Source organism: Ceratotherium simum, chromosome 19, assembly GCF_057802395.1.
Source record: "Ceratotherium simum simum isolate JZ-2026a chromosome 19, ASM5780239v1, whole genome shotgun sequence".
NCBI lineage: Eukaryota > Metazoa > Chordata > Mammalia > Perissodactyla > Rhinocerotidae > Ceratotherium > Ceratotherium simum.
This window is the reverse complement of record NC_141918.1, coordinates 43880325-43904066: the sequence shown is the minus strand read 5'-3', so window position 1 is coordinate 43904066 and position 23742 is coordinate 43880325. Positions and strand designations below refer to the sequence as shown.

The 23742-nt window shown below is 35.8% G+C and overlaps 1 protein-coding gene across 1 annotated transcript in view; it reads left to right on the top strand.

The window, feature by feature from the left end:
* The first annotated feature begins 5032 nt into the window (after nucleotides 1-5032).
* Nucleotides 5033-23742, top strand: part of TRDN (triadin) — a 330560-nt gene continuing 311850 nt past the window's right edge. Inside the window, exons 1-2 of the mRNA XM_087443768.1 lie at nucleotides 5033-5051; nucleotides 5247-5456. Coding sequence (XP_087299894.1) covers nucleotides 5033-5051; nucleotides 5247-5456 — 229 coding nt within the window. The remainder of the gene's footprint in view (nucleotides 5052-5246; nucleotides 5457-23742) is intronic.

The window sequence follows — 23742 nt, the reverse complement described above, 5'->3', positions numbered from 1 at the left end:
TTCCAGAATATGTGTCTTTCTTTTTTTTTGTGAGGAAGATCAGCCCTGAGCTAATATCCATGCCAGTCCTCCTCTTTTTGCTGAGGAAGACTGGCCCTGGGCTAACATCTGTGCCCATCTTCCTCCACTTTATATGGGACGCTGCCACAGCATGGCCTGACAAGCGGTGCATCAGTACGCACCCAGGATGAGAACGCAGGCCGCCAGCAGTGGAGTGCGCGCACTTAACTGCTACGCCCGGGGCTGGCCCCATAAGTGTCTTTCTTGAGCATCCTGGAAGAAACTGCATTGCCAGTGTCCCATAGGCATAATAATGGGCAAGCGTACTTTGCAGTTTCCTCGTCTGATTAATAAAGCATGATGAGGTTAAGTGACTTCTTTCAGGAGGCTTCTGATTTGTTCTTGGATGCATAACCTGATGTTGAAGCCAGTCTTGTGAACCACTACATAAAGAGCCCCTCATTTTACTTTATGGGGCAGAGTCACATGGCCTTTCAGCCAGATCCTTGCTTCTTTTGAAACTGATTTTGGCTATTTGGCAATCAAAATAATTTGTATGAAATCAAAAGGAATGGAATTAAAAATTAGTCATGGGAAGTACTGTCACATATCCTAGTTGCCTGCTCCAATTCTGAGATGCCAACTTTCAAGAAGCATCACCCATGTCAAATTGCTCAGTAATATTTACCTCTCATTTTTTCCACCATATCAATAACTAGCTCTTATCATCTTCAAAGAGCTTCTCAAACATTAAATAATCTCAGATTATACAGTCTGTTCTTTGTGTTTATCTTGACTAGCTGTCAGAGAAGGCAATTTATTTCCCCTCAATTTTATTCCTCATGGCTCTGTGTGGCTTCTGCAGTAAATTTGAATGGAAAATGAGAGGTACAACTTAGTGTGTTTCCATAACAAAGGCAACACATGATTTTCTTTAAGCAGGATAACCTTCAGATTATTTTCAAATTGCTTGCAGTTTTGCAGCTGGATATTCAGAATATATATTCATCGCCTTTGAATCTTGAATAATTCTTAAGTAGAAATTTTGAGGATGTGAAGACAAAAAAATAGGAAAAATTTTAAAAAATACATTTAGCGTTAACTTTATCATTTTCATCTATTTAAAATATTGTACCATAATTGTTTTGGCAGGATTATGAGGTGAAATAAAATTTGGAATTCATGTTCATATCAGTCCTTTAAAAATATTAAAAGTCATATTTTAACTCTAATCTTGCATTAATTCCTAAATTTAGATAGTTTCTCATTTTTCTGATTAAAAAAAGAAAAGAAATATAGAAATTCTTGTTCCTTTAAAAATTTTCTGTCTTTAAAATTGTGACCAGGATTCAACTAATTTGTAGCAAATCTCAGTAAACGGATTTTTTGGTTTTCAAGATACCAAGCAGGTATGTATGATATTGTCTACAGAAATACTCTAATACACAGTTCACTGAAGTGATTCTCAAGTACAAAAGCAATTCTTCCAGTGTTCACTATACAGTGGTGGTAGGAAGCCTTCCAGAGGCTAAAAAACTGGACATTAGCAACATATCAACTCTCAGGTGGGCCTCTCCTAAACACTTATAATTCACTTACTCTCCTGCAAATCGTTATTCCAAAGGTTTGCTTCACTTGTAGCCCCACTTGGGTCTTACATCGCATTTCAAAGCACTCTCATCATTCATCCATTTCAGAACTGCCATTAGCAGTGATGGGAATTGGGCACAAAAATCAATGGGAGGATATGATATGAGTTCTTTCTAATTTTTCCTTCTTTGAGCACCATCTCAAGTACAGTCTGTGACATCTGCTTTTTAAAGGTATTTTTCCATCTTGCTATCATTTCAACTAAATTGAGTTCATGAACTTGGGATATGTATTCACATACTTTTTCAGAAGAGAAAGATTCATTGTCACTATTGTTAATTTCTACCTAAAGTTATTTTAAAATCTTCATTAAATTATTTCACCACTGATGTTCCTCATCAGCTTTTTTCATATTTAAAAATATGGGCCTAGATTTACCATTGTCATCAAAAAAATAGTTGTATTCACTATATTTGGTTATTATTAATACCTACTAATATGTACACTTGAATGTATTTGATTTTCTTTTCCCTAAGCAGTCATAGAATTTTATGTCATTGTTTTTATAAAGAGGATAGTATCATTTTATGGGTAAAGAAACAAATAAAAAGAGTAAAATTTGATTAACTAGAGTACTTAATTTTGCATGCAGTATTTTCATTTCTTCCCCCGACAACTAAAAATTGTCTTATAAACTGGATTTGTACTTAAGCACCCTGTGTACCCATCTGTTTCAAGGTTCAAATTTTATCTTTCTAGTTTAGAAAATTCAATTACACTGATAACATTTGTACTGTAACAAAATAACTTTATTTGTTATAGATCATCTCTCAATTTTGTTAATGGGGCAAAACAGCCTGAATTAATATGAATAAATTACAACATGTGTCCCTCTCTTTCTGTATTACAAGAAATAAATTAATTGGTTAGGAAAGACATCAAGGGAGTCATAGCATCCTTTTTTGGTTTCCTGCAAACATCTTAGCCTAATGTGTGTGCTTATTAAATGGAAATAAAAGCCTACATTTATTGAAGAGTCAGTCCCTCGACCTTTGTGTCTAAGGTGAATCCTGCCTTCTAGCCTTTCCTTAGAATGATAGTAGTGGTTGTAGCCGTTGTCAAAACAGTAGCTGTGGAAATGTTGGTAATAGTAATGATGATGGTGATGATAATAATGATGACGTAGTTTAGTAGCTGTTGTGTTACCATTTATTGAATAATTCCATGTAGCAGGAAATACGCCAAGCAGTTGACATGAGTTATTTCTCCACCACCATAAGCCTGTAAATGGAGGCTTACCAACCTCATTCCCCAGATAGAGGTGCTTCTCACTCAGAGGTGAGGTGTAGTTGTGACCTTCCAGCCATCCAGCTAATACAGGGAGGAGCCAGCAGTTAACTCTAATCTCTCTTGTCTATGAAACCCATAGTGTAACTTTTTTGCTTACTGTTTCCATGAAAAAGCTAGACCTAACTGAAAGGAAGAATTGTGGAAGGTAGAGCAAGAGGCTGAAAGATGGGAAGGAGGCAACTTAATTCTCCTGTGAGGACTTCAAGGAGAACAAAGAATTCCCTTCAGTTTTAGAAGACTAAAACCTTTATTATTTTTCAGTGCATTCCAAAAGTAACTATAAGAAGTCTTTCCAGTTAGGTGAAATTTATTTTGTGAAAAATGTTTAGAAAGAAAATTTAGAGTTTGCTTGTTTTTCCTTTGGAAATTTAATTTGATGATAAATAGTAAAACTGAAAATATTTAATTATGCATATTAGACTATGAGTAATCAAATTGTCTCTTTCTTGATATGTAATTCTTAAATTGTTCTAGGCAATGTGGCCCGTATTTAAACTATATGAAATATGTTGTTAAGCTGTGATTTTGCCAAAAATATTTGGATTGTTAGGGATATTTTTTCTCTTTAGTATTCAATTATTTACTGCACCTCTATGTAATTTGGGATTGAAAATGGTATAAAAGTCACTTAGATTTTCTGGTTGGACTTCTACTCTTCTTAAATGTAACATGAAATAGTTATTTCAGATGATCTCTAAGTTCCCTCGAAATTTAACTTCCTATGAGTCAAGAGTTGTCAAAATAATCAGATATGCATATTCTCGATTAAAGGGGGCTTTCTAGCCATACAAAGGTAGAAATCTTATAAGAGAAAAACAAGAGTTATACTATTTTAGAATGTTCATCCTGTACATAAAAATAGCATAAAAAGAAAAAGTTAAACAGTTGCAGAATAAAGTTGCAACATAGAGGTCAGATAAAGCATTAATATCATATGTATGTGTACATACATACATATATATACACATGCATATATAAATACATATACATCTAGGTATATACATACACACATACATCCATACACATATATCATATGTATGGATGTATATGTGTACACAATTTTATAAACCACTAAAAAGACATTTATAGAAAAATGGACAAAAAAATCACAAGAAATACAAAGGAAAAATAAACATAGAAAAAGCTCATCTCTAGTTATCAAAGAGGTGCAAATGAAGCAGAATTTTCCTCCAATGTGATTGCAGACATTTTAAACACTGGAGATACCCATTATCGCCAAGGATAAGGAAACCTAGATTGCTGGCATATACAATTTTCGAAAGTATACTAATTTTCAAATACATACGTATATTCTCAAAAGACATAAAGGTTATTATGTTCTTTGCTTTTTGGCTAAATTTCACACAGCCATGAAATGACATGCTATGCAGCCACTTGAGTGGTATTTTAGGGAATACCTATGGTAAGAGAGCATGGATATTTATTTTATTATATACTGCCTAGTAAATAACATAAAGGACACTGTGATGATGACTTGTCAAAAACAAAAACAAACATATTTATATCTTTATATGTATGTACAGAAAAGTAGGTGTAAATAGAACAGGTTAACAGTGGTTATTTCTGGATGATGAGATTACAAAGGACTATCCATTTATCTATTTATCTATTTTGCTATTATTTATATTTTTTGAATTTTCTCTTAGGAACATGTGGACTCTTGAAAGCAGCAATGAAAAAGTTACCTGATATAATAAGATTTTCCAGCATTATTCTCTTAGATCTTCTGTGCCCCCTCGCAAATAAAAATGAATGGCCTCAATAGAAGGGTCAGTTATGCTGTTAAAGCAGGATGTCCAGAAGGAATTACATCCATTTGAACTATTTCATTACTGATTATGTTTCTCCCCTGGAGGAGATATTTTCACTTGCATTCAGAACTGACACATGAACCTAAATACGAGAAAAAAGTGTTAAAAAGGTGACCAAAAAACCCACTGCCTGTGATGGTAGTGGATATAGAAGGTAGCAAGGAAGAAGGAAAAATGAATTCAACATGATGACAAGGTTTATGGCCTGATGGCGGCATTTATGGAACTTGGGAGACGAGGAATGCTGATTATAAGCGCATATGAGTTTCAGGGTGGAAGGTAAATGTTGAAGAAGAGACAATGCGGCAGTGGTAGTGGGTGGGGAGGTATGGCCCTGCCACTAAAGAAGTGCATTCTACTATGGAAAATGGTATAAATAACTTGTCTACACTTATATAGTCTGTGTTTTTTGTGGTCGTCAATATTTGATGTGAATTTCTAAGCTGTAGTTTTCCTTTCTGAATGTTTGATTAGGAAATGCATCTACTACCACAACTGTGATTGACAGCAAAAATGGATCTGTGCCCAAGTCCCCTGGGAAGGTGGTGAAGAGGACGGTCACAGAAGACATAGTGACCACATTCAGCTCGCCAGCAGCCTGGCTTCTGGTCATTGCTCTGATCATCACATGGTCAGCTGTTGCCATTGTTATGTTTGACTTAGTGGATTACAGAAACTTGTCAGGTAAGATCCGTGCAATGTGGCTTTTAAGTGAAAAGAAACAATGTTCTCTCCACTTCTGGCTTTGTTCCTCTTCACCTCACCTTAGTGTGAGATCTAAAGCAGCCCACAGATGTGCTTGAGGGTCACTGGATTCCAGTTCCCTTCTCTGCTTTTTTCTTCTCCTTCTTTATCTGTTGTACTCACTGATTTCAGATGAAATAGATTTCTATATTTGCAGAGCTGAACAAAGGCTGAATGTTACAGCTTCATAGAGATATTGATTAAAAAGCTTGGGTGGATATTTAGTTTTGGAACTGGGACTTGATCAACGGTTAATAAAGGGTGATTTGTAGGTTTTACCCTTGGCGGTATAAAACCAAACCAAACCAAATAAAAAACTTTTGAACAAATGGAAAATCGCGTAAAGTATTTTTAAGTCCTTCTGCCATCTGGCTCCAAGCTTCCTTTCCAGACGTTCTCTTTGCTCCTCCCATCAAAATATCCTATTTTGAGTTCCTGAAAATAAAGAGTGTTAAAAGGATTTTCCCAGAATGACTTGTAACGAGATACTACATCTTGAATGGCCATGTGTTCTTATGGATTTGGAGGAAAATAGGAATAACACAAGTGAGGAAAGATAGGTTTTCATTATGGCCTGTTCAATCTCTGAGTACATTGTTCATCTCTTTGTTCAAAGTTTTTTTATATTTTTTATATTATATTAGTCTGTTTCCACATCTGACACACTCTGTTGACTGTGAGATCCTTGAAGGAAGGAATCAGTCAGGTGCTCAATAAATATTAAATGAATAAATGAATAAATTTATGCTTATCACATTTTACCACCAGCAGAAACATTTCATTAACCTCCTAATGTGCTTGTTCAGTTTTGCACCCCCCATTCCCTACTTTCTTTCTCCAGTGGGCGTGGAATCAGTAAGTCCCGGAAACCATAAATACTATAAGTTGCATTCTATAAACTCAGGGATTCTCTACTTCTCATTATGGCATTTTACTCATTCAGCAATTATTTATCAAGAACCTACTATATATGCCAGGAGGTGTCTATGTTAAAAGAAATACAAGTATAAATAAGTCATAAACCTGCATCATTTGGGTTTATTGACATGGAGGTATGATTGAGATGACTTTGCCTGCTGTACCATTGGTAGCTGGGCTAAAGTGAGCGTCATCTAACAGGCAGAGATAAGTTTCAGAGTATTAACCAAAGCAAAAGACCTATTTATCCAGAGCCACAAACTTCTGCTCTAAATAGGCACTACTTTTGGTATATCATTTAATGGAGGCTCTTAAAAGAATACACAATTGAAATGCCTATAATATAAAATTATGACCTAGAATTTTAAGTGAAAAACAGTTGGTTACGTTACTCTCGAAGATTTCATTTCCCTTGAGCCTCTATTGACTGTGATATTTCATCTATTCTTTCCTTTTTTAGAATTTCATTCATTTAAAATTCAGAGCCAAATATGATCATGATATATAGTTCCTTAATTTTTACAATAGACGTATTTTAAGAATTACATTAAAATCTAATACTTGTAAAGTTAATAGTTTAATAAGTGCACTACAAAAATTACTGTTCAAAAGAATTTGTTCTTAATTACTTCATAAAATGAGAAGCTACCTACAACTAGATTTTCAGATTAGATTACTTAAACTTAAGACACACAATCTATAGTAGAGCTTGCTTGGACCATTGTAATTAGGTGCTATGGATAATGCCTATGTTACTGGCATTTCATCTGATAAGGAAAAAAATAGCCTCTCTTTCACTACTACTTCATTTCTCCTTTCAAGAAGTGTTTATTAAGCACATACATGTAAGGCCTCTTCCTCCAGTTTTCTATATTTATTAATGATCTAACCATCTATCCATCCCCTGCAAAGAGAAACCTGCAAGTCATCTTTCAAATCTGCTTGACACCTGATCAGTCACCACACTCTTTGCCAGCTAACACTCATATGTCTCATAAATTTCCTCCCTCCTCTTATTACCACCATCTCCATTACTACACTTCAGACCTTGATTCTCTTCTGAGCAGACTAACGCAATTTCTTCTTGTCTCCCTCATCCAGTCTCTCCCCTTTGACATGGCTCCAAAGGTATCTTCATAGAAAATAGATTTCATCAAGTTTTCCTATTGCCTGAGTACAAATTCCTTGGCATGAAATTCAAGTCCTTGGCTTAGCTCTTTATTTTCATCTTGTAATTCAGCTCATGCACCCCCTTTACCAGCCATAGTTCCTACTGCTCTGCCCTGTTTTTCTTTCTCTAGGAAAACATATACTCTTTTCTCACTGCCTTTGCTCATACTGTCCTCCCCTATTCCTCCCTTAGAGCAGAAAGTGTGGTCAAGTAGTTAAGAATGTGAACGTTGGTGCTGGATTTCCCTGATATTAAATCCAGATCTTACAACTTTCTAGTTGTGTGATATTGGAAAGTCACTTAGCCTGTCTTTGCCTCAGTTTCATCATCTATACAGTGAGGATAATAATAGTACTTATGTAATAAGATTGTCAAGAGATTTATATAAGTGAATATATTTGAAGTGCTTAGAACAGAACCTGGTTTATCACAGGCACTGTATAAATATTCGTATCACCTATAGAGACTCATTCATCAATTTTCTTGAAGGATGAATTCATCCTTCTAGACCTACCCCCTTTTATTGAGAAACATTCTCAGATTTCCTGAGAAAAATTCACTGTATTGTGCTTTCCTTCCCTTAGTACCTATGGGCACCTGTATTAACAGCAGTTAACACGCTGGATTATAAGTATCTGTTTACTTGTCCATCTCACTCAGAAACTTAAACTTATCCAACGAAGGGACTGTCTTGTTCATCTATGTCACATAGTAAGTTTTTCGCTATACATTGCTTAAAGGAATGAATATTGCTGACATTTTGATTTTGAAGTAATTTCTTACATTATGAAGAAACAAACATTTATTATAAAAATTTTTATTTTACCCAGACATTTTATGACCAACTTCAAAAATTAATAAATACATTTAATAAAATTAGAATGAAAAATGATAAAATATGTTCATAAGATGAAATACTACTTGTCATATTTTTTAATGGTCGTTTATTGCTGGATAATAAATTACCTCAAAAGTAAGTGGTTTAAACAACAATAAATATTTATTACTCCACACACTTTCTGCAGGTCAGGAATTTGGGAAGAGCGTAGGTAGGTGGTTCTGGCTTATGGTATATCTTGAGGTTGCAGTAAGGACATTGGCTGGGGCTGCAGACATCTGAAAGATTTTCTGGGGTGGTGGAACCATTGGCAAGATGTCTCACTCATTTGGCTCTCAAGTTAATACTGGTGTCCGGACAATATGGCAACTGGCTTCCCCAGAGCGAATGATCCAGGAGAGAGCAAAGCAGAAGCCAAAATGCCTCTTATGACCTAGACTTGGAAATCACACACTGTTATTTCTACAAAATCCTCTTGGTTACACAGGTCAGCCCTATTAAGTTTTGGAAGAGACCACATCATGGTGTGAATACCAGCAGGCAAGGATCATTGGGGGCCAATTCAGAGGCTGGCTACCACACTTTTACTCTCAGAATATTATTTGCCGAGTTATATATATCTTTAGATAAATGCTTGGATATAAGGAAGTGCCATACAACACTCTGGTTGACGAACAGATATTGTAATTATAACAGGTGCAAAGAGAAAGATGATGTGCTGGGGTGACTGGTATCATGGGGCATATCTAGGAAGAGAAATATTCTCCAATGGATTTAAAACGAAAAAAAAATAATCACAAAGCTGGAATTCTAAAGGAAAAATATATAAATTCTTCAAATAAGAAGTTCAAATACTTTTTGCTAATTAAAATTTGAATGATCTGTTTACTAGGGATAACTATTATTAACATGATGAGTCTTTTGTACCACATAATAGTCTTTGAAATATGTGTTGTTAATGTTTAAAAAACAAGGCTAGTGGTAGAAGAGAGCACACTGGAAATAACTCTGAAGGCCAGACAGGGCAGCTGTCCTTGGGTTCTAAATTACTCCCTGGCACTTCAGAAAGGAAGGTAAATGCTTCCAAGCCTTTAAAAAATTCTTCATAGAGAAATTAAACTCTATTTTCATAAGCAAGTACTGTTCTGGATTGAGAGGAATGATTCTCCTCTGGGCAACCTTCACAATGCCGTATTTTCTGAATTTGATCTGATTGACGCTTATATATTCTACTTGTGAGGCATGTGTAGAATTGGCTTTTATGCACTTCTTTCAGAAGACTGGGTTCACACGACAGGTCTACAACCTACAAGCTACCATGACTAGGAACTTATATTTCCTATGAAGGAAATATTCCTGTGAAATGGGGAGAGCCCCCTGCTCTCTGATCTGCAACGTTAGTGACTTTGATTCTTCTTATTAAATAAGACAAATTTTATGACACAATAAAAACCAGATACTAGAAAAGAGATTTCACCTACCCTCATTTCTTACAAAAATACAATGTCCAAACACTATTCAAAAAAATACTACGGCATACCTGTGAGAGTTTGATCAGAGTAGAATCACTATGACTGATATAGAATAGTGGATTTATTACACGGCTTATGCATTGATGGGAGCTGCTTAAGCAGTCTAGGTAAGGCTGTTTCAATGTATCTAGCACTGAGTCAGAAGTTAGCAGAGTGGAAGTTGGTGTAGGGGAGGAAAAATACCTTTTTCCTCTACCTCTCTAAATTCTTGGCTGGGGTCCGTCTAACAAGAAGACAAATTAACAAGAGAAAAGTATTCAGATTTATTTAACATAAGTTTTACGTGACTCAGGAGCCTTAATAAGGAAATGAAGACCTTAAGAAGCAGTTAAACCTGAGTATTTTTACACTAGGTTTGATGCAAAGTGGAAAGTGGTGGAAAAATTGGACAGGACAAAAAAGGATATGAGGTAAGAGTAGTAAATTGAGGGAAACAGCAAGGCCTGTTCATTCAGATTCCTCTGGGCATCTTGGAGATAAGGATATTCCTTTCGTCTGGGTATATGGAGGGCATCTCTCACACCTCTCTTTAATAACCTGCTGCAGGGGAGGGTCAGAAAGTCCTTCTTCCCAAACTCCTTCAGTTGAAAATATTCAATTTGCCAAGGTGCCATATTTTGGGGTAGCACATCCTGAACCCCATCATTGGGAAGGGCAAATGGAAAGAGAGTAGGGGAGACTAAGGACAAACTGGAACTGACGAGGACAAACTGGAACCCTCATTTGACTCTCACCACCTCAAATTACAATGATGTGGGAGAGCAGCAGGATAAATCGGTGCCTTCCCCCCAAGAACAGCAGGAGCACCTGGCCAGGATTTGAAGGAGGCGGTCCAGCGGGGGCTGGAGATGCTGCCGGCTCCTGCCGCGAGTCAAGGTCAGCCAGCATATCAGTGATTATGTGCATGAGCAGCAACAGCACCTGCCCTACATCAACCTTCAGAGAATAAACAATGGCTATTACTTTTTTTGGCCTTCCCAAAGTCGCGCAAATTTCTCTTGTGCCCGACTGTTATCCGAAACTTACATGTAAGGGAATTCTGGGAAGTGTAGTTCCAGTTTAGTGAGTTGACAGCATACGAAGCTACCACATAGAATGACCATACAATTTATCATCCAAAACAGGATACTTGTGCAAGTGAAATGATGAGCTATTAATATTTACCTCAGGACAACAGCTGCAAACCAAGATGTCTCATCACCCGGTGTTACCCACCCTTCTTTTAGTTTTCTCCTGGAAGATGAATGTCTTCAGAAACCCCAAGTGGGGGGAGGGGGAAAGGCAATGTTGTTTTCTTAGTAAGTGCTCCCAGGGCGTCACAAACGCTGCTGGAGGCTTTGCCCACAAGCTTCTGCAGACATAGCCAGAAAGCCCTTCAGAAAATGGAGGGGTGCCCTGATCGTTTAATAACTCTTTCCGGACCAGAATTTGTGGGCTTTGGTTGAAATTCCTTACAGACTTCTTTGCCTTATTTATAAAGAAACAACTTTCTCTCTAAACAATAAATGCAAACAAATAGGATTTCTAAAGAAATGACTACAAACTTAGACATTAGTGGAGGTTAATGATTTTCCTCTAGGTCAGAATGTATAGGAATAAATTGTGGTAACTTGGCTTTTCTTCCCTAAGAACAGGGGTCATAACTTATTAGCATCCTCATCTTTAAGAAGAAAAAATCATTGTACGGCTGTACGAGGGGAATCAAAGCACATTTGGTAATTTTTGCATGCATTCTACAAAACATACTTATTTCAAAACAATTTTGTGAGAATTAGATAAGATAATGTATGTAAAACATATGTGCCTGGCACATAGGAGGCACTCATTAAATGTAACTTGAATTTGAATCTTATTACTGGGAAGTAAGATCAGTAATCTGAGAAGAGAGCCAGCAAGAACATGATGGTAGGAAGCATCAATTTCTTATGAAAGTCTTGCAGACATCTCCTGATGTGCTTTTTAAATAGATTTTCTAATGAGGTGTGCCATTTATCTACTGCTCTTGGAAATTAATTTTCCTGATTTTTTTTCGCTGGCACTCAGCCCAGTTAAGCAGGTGCAGTGTTTGTCAGGCTGAGAGTTTAGAGGAGTACAGTGATTCAGGGAAGACCCAAAGTCAATCAGAATGTATGAACTTAACATTTAATAGTTAGGGGTATATGTATATTTATATGTGTGTGTCTGTGTGTGTGTGTATAGCGATGTTTGTGTGACTGTGTATATATGAATATGTTATTCCATTTTAGGAAACTTGGAAGACTGATACACTAAATGCAACATTTCAGACTTTATCAATTCTCATTGGTACCGAGTTTTCAAGAATGGTTGACATTTTGTGTGCTTTTATTCTGATTCAAGTCTTATCTCAAATCCCACATTTTCTGTTCAATGTCCCTGGCCTATTTGGTCCTCTTGGTCACTTCACCTAAAAGGATGCATTTCATTACCCAACTCTAGTCTGCTTATAAACACCTCAAGGAAATGGAAGTTTCTATAGTCCGATGATTCTCAGATCCTGGTAGAAGTTTGTTGATTCTTCATGAAATGAGGAAAAAGATAAAAAATTTATTCCTTTTAAAGAAGTGTTCTTAATTATATTGTTCCTACATTTATTGTTTTAAAATTCTCTTTTGAAATGATGATAATGACAGATATTATTTCTGTTACTGTTTTTAAATGCCATTTTTCTACAAAATAAAATGCTGGCAATTCGATGTTGCGTGCCAAGTTTTATTGGTGGCAGGTTTCAAGGTCAAAAAATCCAAAAAATTGATATCAGTGCTCTATGCCACTCATTTGAACCTTAACAAAGAGACTTTATATTGGGGTTTATAAATTTATCCATGCAGATGGATTCAATTTTAATCATACTATATGTTAATACTTTCTGATGGACCGGCTATTACACATCTTTCAGTGCTGTGCTTAAATTCCCTTTCTTAGAGAAACCTTTCCTGAATTTTCAATGTAAATCAAGTCACTCTATTAAAAGTCCTCATTATATTATTTGCTCTTTACTCACAGTACTTGTTACAAATTGCATATATTTATTGGGTGTGATTATTTATTTAAGATCTCTCTTCTCCTCTGATCTGTTAGGTTTGTAAGGAAAATGGCTTTGTCTATTTTGTTTACTTGATTTTTCTAGTGCTTAGAAGTGTTTAGCCCAAAATATGAGCTCTATAAACATTTAAATGGATGTTGATTTGAAAGAATGAATGAGTGAATAAGTAAATAAATAAAAGAAAAGGCGGTAGTGTTTTTTACACTCTGAATGCTGAGTAATGAGCATAGTATTTCTATATAAAATATTAGTTTATGATGATATTGATAGTGTTAGGATTCACATTTAAAATACTTTTTAAACCTCTGTCTCCCTAATTGGACTGTAAGCATCTCAAAGTTAAGGACTATCTTATTCATCTTAATATTCCTGTTGCCCTGCTTACTGCCTGACACGTAATCTTCAATAAAATTTGTATGATCTAAACGGAAGTTATTTGCTAAGCATATATAGCAAGCAAACAAACAAACAAGCAAAAATACAAAACAAGGATAACAAAAGAACACATGGGCTTCACAGACCAGACCAAAGTATTGAATGCAGGCTCTGGGGACTAGAGCACTGGATTAGAATCCTGATTCCACCAATTAGTAGCTGTGTAACCTTAGGAACATCACTTCTCTGTGCCTCAGTTTCCTTCTCTGAGGTAATAATAGTATCTGCTTCATGCAGTTCTGTGAGCATTGAATGAGTTAATACACACAAAACACTTGGAATTTCGAATGGCAGATAGTCATTGTTATATAAATTGTAGTTAGTGTTATTTTAATTTTTTCTTCTTGGCCGTCAGCACGTTTCAATGTTTCAAAAAGATGAATATGCATATTTCAAAAAGATGAATTGACTACATGAGTTCCAACTTTTAAATATCATGTGAATATACTTAGATTCTACCAATTACATAATAGAAATCCAAGGATTACCATATTCTACTTTATTTTAACATTGAGAGAATGTTCTAGCCATTTTGAAATGGTTTGTTATTCTTATATGATATAGTAAGTGCATAATTCATGGCACTACGTGCTACCTTTTAATGTGACTACGTGCTGCCTTTTAATGTGGTGAAAGGAACTTTAAAATTATTTCTTCAGCTAACACTGAGCAATAGAATAACTAAAGAGAGTATATAATATAGTCAAGAGTTTCCAAAACTAAACCTTGACTTCATGAAACACATGTTTACTAAATGATTAGTCAGGATATGTTAATTGCTGTATTAATCCCAAATCTCTCTCTTCCCCACTGATCTATTGTTTATAATATAATGATTCAAGTAAGTCATCCAACTGGAGTACTGTGATATTCTGACTGTCCTTATGCTACCAGAAAATTAATTCCATTGAATGTTAGCTTGGAAACAAATCTATAGGAATCTATAAATCTACAGAAAACTTGTTTTCCCATTACTTTTTAATATGTGTAGCACTGGAATTGTGTTTATATTTAAGATATGCTTTTTTAAGAAAAGGAAAGTGAATTAATTTTTCAGTTAATATAAGGTCCACATCATGCTTATTATTAAAAGTATAATAAGATTCTCCAATTTTTATATAGATCCTTGACATGGGTAAAAGAAGCCAAAAGTTGTTTGTGATTTTGTTTCAGAATATAAAATGCCCTTTATTTGACATGAGTCTAGCTCCAGCTAGCTGGAAATGTTCCAGGCTCAAACATCTGCAACACAATTTTGCCAGCGAAAAATTGTTGATTGGGGTCATATTGAGAAAGAGAGATGAAGTGTACATCTATTGGCATTCAGTAATGTTTCTTATTGCCTCACAAAGTTACAGTTGAGCAACAGCAAAGGACAACATTGTGATGAAACCATTAAATATTGAAATAGCCAGGTAATTTTAACTAAAGACACTTGTGATTAATTTCCTTAGGGTTCCATACAAGTGCACATATCTAAAATACTAAAGTTAGTTCACAGTAAAGATGAATATGAGAACCAGAGGGGAAGGGGTAGGGGGAGGAGGGCAAAAGGGATAATTAGGCACGTGTGTGGTGATGGATTGTAATTAGTATTTGGGTGGTGAACATGAGAACATGATGTAATCCATGCAGAAATAGAAGTATGATGATGTACACCTGAAATTTATACAATGTTATAAACCAATGTTAACACAATAAACAAAAAAAACGAAAAATAAATTAAAAAAAAGATGAGTATGGGAAAATTTCAATTGAAAAAATGTTAAAAAGCAGAAGGAAAATGGCCATGCCTCAGATGTTGAATGGCAAGGATTGGAACTACACTGTGACTATTCAAACGTAGATGAGAAAAGTGACAGTCATTTCCTTGCGCAGTCAATAAAACAATTAGCTCACCAACAGTGCTTTGAAATCAGGATCCTAGTTTTTCTTTGGTTTAAAAGCATCTAAATATCCAACATCTGCAAGTATTTTATTTTTTCAAAATTGTAAATCAAATGGGCTTTATCTTTTAGAATCTGATGTATGTCAAGAGATTTGTGTCCATCCTTTATTTTATTTTTTGCATGATTCTCACTAAAGGAGGGAGAAGTCTTGATCATCTTAATCTAAAATGGCTAGTATCCAGAGATCAGAGAGAAGAGAGAGAGAGAGATGATGTTGAGAGAGGGGAGGGAGAGAGGAAGAGGATGATGAGAGAAATGGAGAGAAAAAGGGAGAGGGAGAGAAAATGACAATGGTTTGGGAAAATATATGTGTCTGGGATGTTAAAAGATAAACTGAGGCATATTCAAAATTTTGAGAATTTGAGCAAAAATTGATTTGAATAAGGCAGCACCAAACCGAAGGTGTTATGAGTGCTCCACTGACAGGAGCTAGGGGAAAGACTTTTACAGAGACAAGGTGGAAGTAAAGCAAGGAAATTATTTGATTGGCTATAGCTTAAAGCATAGTCGGTTGTTTATGATTTGTTGTCCTTGGGTTTTGATTTCTTAGCCTTGAGGCATTTACAGACTTAGGTTTTGGTTTGCTTGCTCAGGCTGCTGAGGTATTAGAACCACCTCAGTCCGAAGGCCTCCTTGTTTAATTAACTAAACAGGGAAGTGCAAGTTACTCCTTCAGGAAGACTTGGCTTTTTAAAAGGGCTCATGACAATTAAGGAAATGTGGGTGTCTGAGTGCATAGGAGAGGAAAGACCCTCATCAAGGTATGTTTTCAATGTTGGTACATTGAAATGTTGCTAGATTTAAATGCCATCTCCTTCTTGTATCTTCAAAATCTCCCCCTCTATTCTCTCCTTCCTTTTAAGTTGGAAAAAACAAACAAATTTCCCTCACCTCCCTATATCCGTATTTATTTATCCCTGTATCCCTATAACTCTTTTTGTTTCTGTCTCTCTAGCCAAGCCCCTCTGCTAAGAGACAATCGGGCACTAATTTATTCACTTTGCTGCAATGTCTCAAATACACACTTGACTCGATGAACAAATTGAACAAATGAACAAATGAACCAATTGCACATTTAACATCTTCATCTTAGTTAAACCTTGCAGCATTAGCACGGTTGACTGCCACTTCCTTATTAAAACCTTATCCTCTTATGACTTGTATAACTCTCTTCTTTGGCACCGTTAGGTTCTTGCCCGTGTGAGACAACATCACCTTGTCCCATTGCTTTGCGACGGCTTTGCATTGCCTATACAAGTGATGAGCAAGCTACCATCATATTTAGCCTGCTTATCTTTAATATTTGGCTCTCAATCTAATAACAGGATCAATCCTCCCTAAATTGGCCAGAAAGTAAGATTTGGAGGCTAAGAGCAGGGACACAATTAAGGTATATAAGTTTTAAGAAAATGCATTCTTTCCACTATGGAAGTCAGTAAAGTTATTTTTATTTTGAAGGAAAAATTCAACTCATAAGCATTTTTATTTTTCCTTTAATTGATCTACTTGCCAAGAAGTTTGCTTACAATTGACCTTCACACGTAACGACATCCCAGTCCACATCTTTAACCCCAATCTCTCTCCAATTTTTCTAATTGCATAAGGAAGCGCTGTTGGAACATCAGACTCAAATCCAAAATTCCTAACTGAGCTGGTTATTTTTCTTTCCAGGCCTGCCTCCTAGATTCCAAATCCAGTTTATTTTCTAGTTTCTTAAGTCAGAAACATAGGACTCCTCACAAGCTTTTCTCTTTCCCCACTACCCATGAACATTCAGCGATCAAAAAGAACTCATTCTATTTTTTAAACATCTCTTGATTCTGTTCTATATTCTGTATCTTATCTCCAGAACTCCTGCCTTAGTTTCTCCAAGCTTGTTACAGTAGCGACATATTTTCTTTTTGCCCATAATCTTGCCTCTGCCTCCATTTTCATTCTGATGCCAGAATGAAAATTGCAAATCTTATTTTATTATTCCCTTATTTAAAATTTTAGATATCTTTTCTTAAATATAAAGATGTGTATGAAATAAATGTATGAAATAATGAAAGCATAAACCAGAATCAAACAAAGTTAGATAACTGTGAAGAGAAGAAGGAAACAGTATAGCAAGGAACTAGCATGGCAACAAAGTTTTTCTTAATATGCACTCTTACATAGTTTTGACTTAGGGACCTTGTAAATATTTCCTTGTAAATGTAGAAAAATAAAAGCAATCACTACAATTTGAAAACATACATAAACAAATGGACCTCTGGATCACGTTATTTGCATAACCAGAGAAAATAACTACTTCAAATGACTAAAACACACAATTCTGACACTCTGTCCCTAGTGTGGTATAAGTTCAAGGATGAAAAGAAATAAAAAGAGATCTAAAATTCCCTTCACTGCTTTTATTGTTAACAGTAATGTTGTTATTGATACTGTAGGAAAAAGGAAATAATTAAATTGATATCGTTAAGAATTAAGATTTTCAACAGAAGAGAAAAGGGATGTGAGTATAATAGCAAAGCAGTTGAGAGAAAATTCTGTATTCTGAGATTTTATTCAGAAATATGAGTGAAACACATGACTTTCTGAAATTCTTGTCTTGTCTTGACTTTCTTGTCTATTCAAAAGGTTTAGAAACAATAATAATCCAATGCAATGAGTAGCCCTGTTGGCCACATTTTAGTCTCAAAATGCCATTTTCTAATAAAATAAACCAGGATTCTTTCAGGAAGTAGCTGATTCCATACTTGGTTCAGGAAAGATGCAAAATTTACTTTGGACATTTTTGTGCCTCAAGCAAGAAGCTATCAAACAAATTATCATGGAATAGACATGCATACTGAAGTATTTATGGATCTGGGAGTAAGAATTTAAGTATCTAGCGTCTGCTTTAATATATTTAGCAAATTAGAAAAAAGCAAAGATAAATATGGGGGAAGGAGAAAGATAACTAAGATTAGCACATTGTTGATAATTATTGAAGCTGGGTGTGGTGGATTTGTATTGCGTCACCCTACCTAAGACAGAACTACGTTTTCCAGAATCCCCTCCCCTGCACAGTCCTGGGTTTGTTAGCCACAGGAATCGTTGTGTGCGAGATTTGGAAGGCAGAAGGCAGGCAGGACCACGAAGGTCATTGCAGGGGACCAGGCGCAGTTGTGCATGCATCTCGTCACTAATCCCTTGGCTCACCTTGTGGGCATGTGACAGCAGCTGTTCCTGCTGCAACTCCAGCTCCTGCCAGATCCTCCTTTGGCTTCTTCCACTCCCAGCCTAGGCGCATGTTTAGCTCCATGATGCAGGGCAACAGCTTCTCCTCTTTGCAGAGGAAGTTTTGGAGGTCACTGGTCTGGAGCAGTTTTCAGTTTGTTCCCATGAATTTCAGCCCATCCAGGGCTCCTGATTTTCTTGCCCCCTTTACCATATGTCCATTTTTTCTTCCCCAGTGTCGCTTCAGCCTTCAGGCCCCAACATAGTAATCATAAGTTAAAATATCTTGTAGTGGGGCCGACCCTGTGGTGTAGTTGTTAATTCCGTGTGCTCCGCTTTGGTGGCACAGAGTTTGCGGGCCTACACACTGCTCATCAAGCTATGCTGTGGCAGAGTCCCACATACAAAATGGAGGAAAGCAGGCACAGATGTTAGCTCAGGGCCAATATTCCTCACCAAAAAAATCTCTCATAGTGAGGTTAATATTAGAAGTACCATGGGAATTTCCTGAATCCAACTCTTCTTTTCACCACGTTTTGAGCAGCATTCATTGAGGATAAGGGTAACAGATTCCAGGGAATTTCAACCTCTAAATACGGTCTGTATGTTAAAAATCTAGCTGAAGGAAAATCTATTGAGACATTTGTTTTCGAAGATAAATCATTTATGTAATTCAGGGAAATGTCCTGCTTTTAAAATATAATGTCTATTATCGAGTCAGGCAATATCATGGTACTCACTCATTTATCAAAGAAGACATTTAAATATATCAAATTGAGGTTTCATTATACTCTTCTTTATAGAAGCATCTGAAAGATGCTCTATAAAAGCATCTCACAAATTACTTTGTAACTTAATTACCTGATCTGAAATGAACTGATCTAATATTTATATTTCTTGCTAAATCACAAAGTGTTACTTAATAAATACAAAAAATGATTTTAACCTACATATTCAGTTTTAAGGAAATTTTACAACATAGCTTGAATTCCACATTTTCGTCCACGTGAGAATCCTTGAAATAATATTATGTACTTTAAACAAGTTATCCAATGCAAAGCATATAGTATAGCAGTTGAATTAAATTTTTATTGGCCTCCATCTCTCTATTTATTTATTATTCTTGTCTTTACTCCTCTGAGATCCCTATAGTTAGCCAGGTCTACTCCAATTAACCCTTTAATATAATCATTTTAAAAAGCTGCTTTATGAGTGTTTAAAGAGGATGTTAAGAAATGAGCCTCTCCTAAAATATTTCTTGGGTAGAAAAGCTATTTTTAAGAAAGCTATTTTGGGGCTACAAATTATCACTATTTTGGTTACAACAAAAGTGGCTTATCAGATACAAAAATATCGAGCATTTTCTCTGGAACTGAGTCGGTCTTACAAAAATATAGTTATTCTCCATGAGTTTTTCAAGAGAAAATAATGAAAAGATGTGTAATTCCTGTTAGGGTGCTTTTTACGAACTTTTATTGGCATGATGTAAATACTCCTTAGGAATTAAATATAGACCCATAAAGGTGTTGCATCAGACATTTCCTGAATTCTTGACTTCCTTAGATGTGTTACTTCCTATTTCTCTAGTATTGGTTTTAAATTTAATTTGAAATGAAATAGAATAAGAAAACAATAAATTGATGGGAGAAAAATGGCATTTCACTATAAGAGGTTGGATGCCCCTCCATTGTGATGATAAAAATTAAAGATGGCAGTCTGACGTCATTGAATTCAACCACATATGCTCAAGGCAAATGGTCTAACCTCTGAGGAATTGTTTGAAAGTTACTTCACACTGGACCTAAAAAACTTTCATGTACAACGTCTTAAGTAAACATCACTTTGATGAAAACGGCTAATTTCATAGTGAATGTAAAAGCACATACTTTGCTACTTCTTAAATATCTGTGCCATAATATTGTCGGTGCTGGAAACTCTAGGGCCCAAAGACTTAGGGGGCTGTTAAATTCATTGTGAGTGCTTTTCACTTCAAATGTGTTTTAATTAAAAATAAATTAATGAAATCAGCATTTTGATCGTCTATCCTTAGGAAATTGTTGACTATTATAAATGATGCCAGACCCCAAGTCCGAACTTAATAATAAGAATTTTATGAGAATTTTCATTCTCTCCGATACATTTCTGAGTATCAGAAACCTGTGCACACCATGGAGGCAACCATTGTTTTCTGCATACACTGACACAGCATTCAGATCTGTTTATGTTTTTGTCTTGTTTTTCCTACGGTCTTTCCCTGCTTCCCATCCTGGGAGCTGGTGTGGGGTTAGGGAAACATATCTGAAGCTCTGTTTGATGCTGGTAAAGTTCTAGGGAATTCTATTTACTCTGAAGATAAAGACTAAGTAACTTCACAGTACTTCAAGCCAGAACTGTCATGTAACTCAGGAAATATGAAATGATGCGTAATTTGTTAATATTTTTCTTAACTTGATCAAAATTTCACCAACACAGGCAAAAATATTCAAACACTTATCTGCAACAAGAGGGAGAAACTAGTCACTTAAAGTTATAATTCCTTTAGGTCTAAAAGATTATCAGTATATATTTTGAAACAGGAATCTTCACATACTGAAATAAGAAACAATTAGATAGTAAACTCATAAATGGCAGCACTATATTGATTATATTACCCTTAAGATAGGATGTTGCTCACAGTAAGTGCTAAATAATTGTCTTGAAAGAAGAGTCTCTAATTTTTAGTCAACCTCATATTGAGTACCACTATGTGCAAGGTACACACATCAACATACATACAAGTTGAATTTTTCCTAATTTAGGTAGTATTTATGACACCTTAAAAAATTCTTACCTCAGTTTAGATCCAAATATTTAGATGTGAATATTTTCTGGGAGATAAGGGGTAAATGCTAGTCATTTCATGAGTCCTGATAAAAGCAGTGTTTGGATTTCACAGACCCTACCAAGGTTGGCTGTGAGGGCGTCGTGACTAAGGGGTCACAGGGCAATATTTATAAGAGCCTACTTTTATGGAGCACTACCATATGTTTGAGTTAAATAATTCTGAAAATCGAATTAATAATTACCTAACATTTACTAGATCCTTTACCCTGCCTTAGGCACTTTACACCAACGAATTTATAATAATCATGCATAATGAGCTTGAGTGAACACGAATAAGCGCCATCTGGTGGGGGCAGAGACTCATGGGTAGAAGGGTCAGAAGATGCCTGGGACCCCTGTTCTCCCGCCATCCCGTGAAGTAGCTCAGACAGATGCTGATGGGCAAATTGAGAGACCCCCACGTCTTAGGTGCTCTTTCCTTTGGTAAGGAACGCATGAGAGCAGTCTTGTAGTTGAGGGGTAACTTATTTGGACATGGGTACTATGCTGTGAGAATTTAGGTGCCGAATACCTAAGGGGATACTGGAAATGGCAGTTGTGCACGTTTGGAGACCTTGAGAGAAGGTGAGATCATACACAGAGCCTGCTACTGAGAACTGGAGAAGCTGCTGGCTCCAGCTAGCAAACTGGAAGGAGCTTCTAGGTCATTCAAGATTCAAAGACAGTCTTGCTTGTTTCCCCACATTGACATTTGTTGATTACCAGGCACTTGTACTACGTGATTTGAATGTATTATCTCATGTAATACTCGTAACAACCTTATGAGGTAAGTATTATTACTCTTATGTCATTTTACAGTTTAGCAAACAGAAGCACAGAGTACTTTGTTCTTTTTTTTCTGCTATATGGTACTGTTTGCCAGAACTGGGTATATTATAAATTGTAGTGTCAGAAGGCTGAATATAGAGATAGCAGGCATGAGAGTTGAAGTCTTGATTTAGAAGAGTGACTTTGGAAAAGCAGAGGCATCAATGAATTTTATAGACATGGCAAAAGTTAATCTTCTCAACATCACACAGCTATTAGGCAGGGGAAGCAAAGGACTAGGGTGATATGAGTAAAGCACTAACTTTGGAGGCAAAATTTAAGAAAGCTCTAAAACCTCAGTAATTAACATTAATATTTTAATGCAAGATTTAAAATTTTAAAATTAATGCAAATATCTGTGATGAACAAAGTATCAAAATTTTAAATAAAGACATAATCATTATTACTGATTTTTCCTTTTGTCTCTGGCTCCAGTATGGCTTGGCATGGCACTAGGTAGGAGGCCTGTGCTCGAGTGTTCTCAGTCTGAGCTCAGAGCCCACGTTTGTAACCATTGTTTGCTGATGCGTCTCAGCATATGAAAGGTAAAGAAAAGCCAACTATAACTTAAAGAATGCAAGACTGATGGTCAAAGATAATGATTAAACCATGGACTTAGTTCTTTAGGAGAAAACAGAGAAAATGACTAATTTAATTTCCCTTGTATGTTTCCATTTAGAAACTTAAATATCTGTAGAGTGTGGCTTCAAAGACAGAGGACAAATAAAAATCTTATCTAACTTTAAACTTTTCCTTGCCTCTTTTATGAGTGCCAAAAATCCAATTACTGATCATAAGGAGCCTAAAGCAGTTTTTCTTCCATCCGCTAGTATATTTTTTTGTAAGAAATATAAGATACAATTAAGAGTGACTTGAATGCTGAGAAACATTTCTTATCTCATAAAACAGAAGCACTGTAAGTAGGGTGATTATTCCAAGATTGGGTAATCAACGTTTCAGCAATGTCATCATAGACTCAAGTTCTTTCATTTTTAACCCTGCCTTCCTCAGTGAGTTAGTTACTGTCCTCATGGTTCTAAGGTGGCTACAACAGCTCCATGCTTTATGATCCCATGCAACAAACTCATTATTCCCCCTTTTAACAGCAAGAAAACCCCTCCCAGAATCTCTTATCCAACATCTTACTCTAGAACCAATTGTGAATTCCTGTTTTCATTTGTTTGTTTTTTGGTAACAATATAACATAGTACTTAAGAGTCATGCTCTGGAGGGTGTAACATCTGGCTCCATCACTTACAAGCTTTGTAACCTTAGGCATCTTATTTAAATTCTCTGTGCCTCAGTTTTCTTATATTTAAAATAGACATAAAATAATATACTTACTTCATTTGGTTTTGAAAAGAAAAAGTTAGTTAATATCAATAAAGTTCTTAGAATGGTATCTGGCAGGTAATATACACTCTA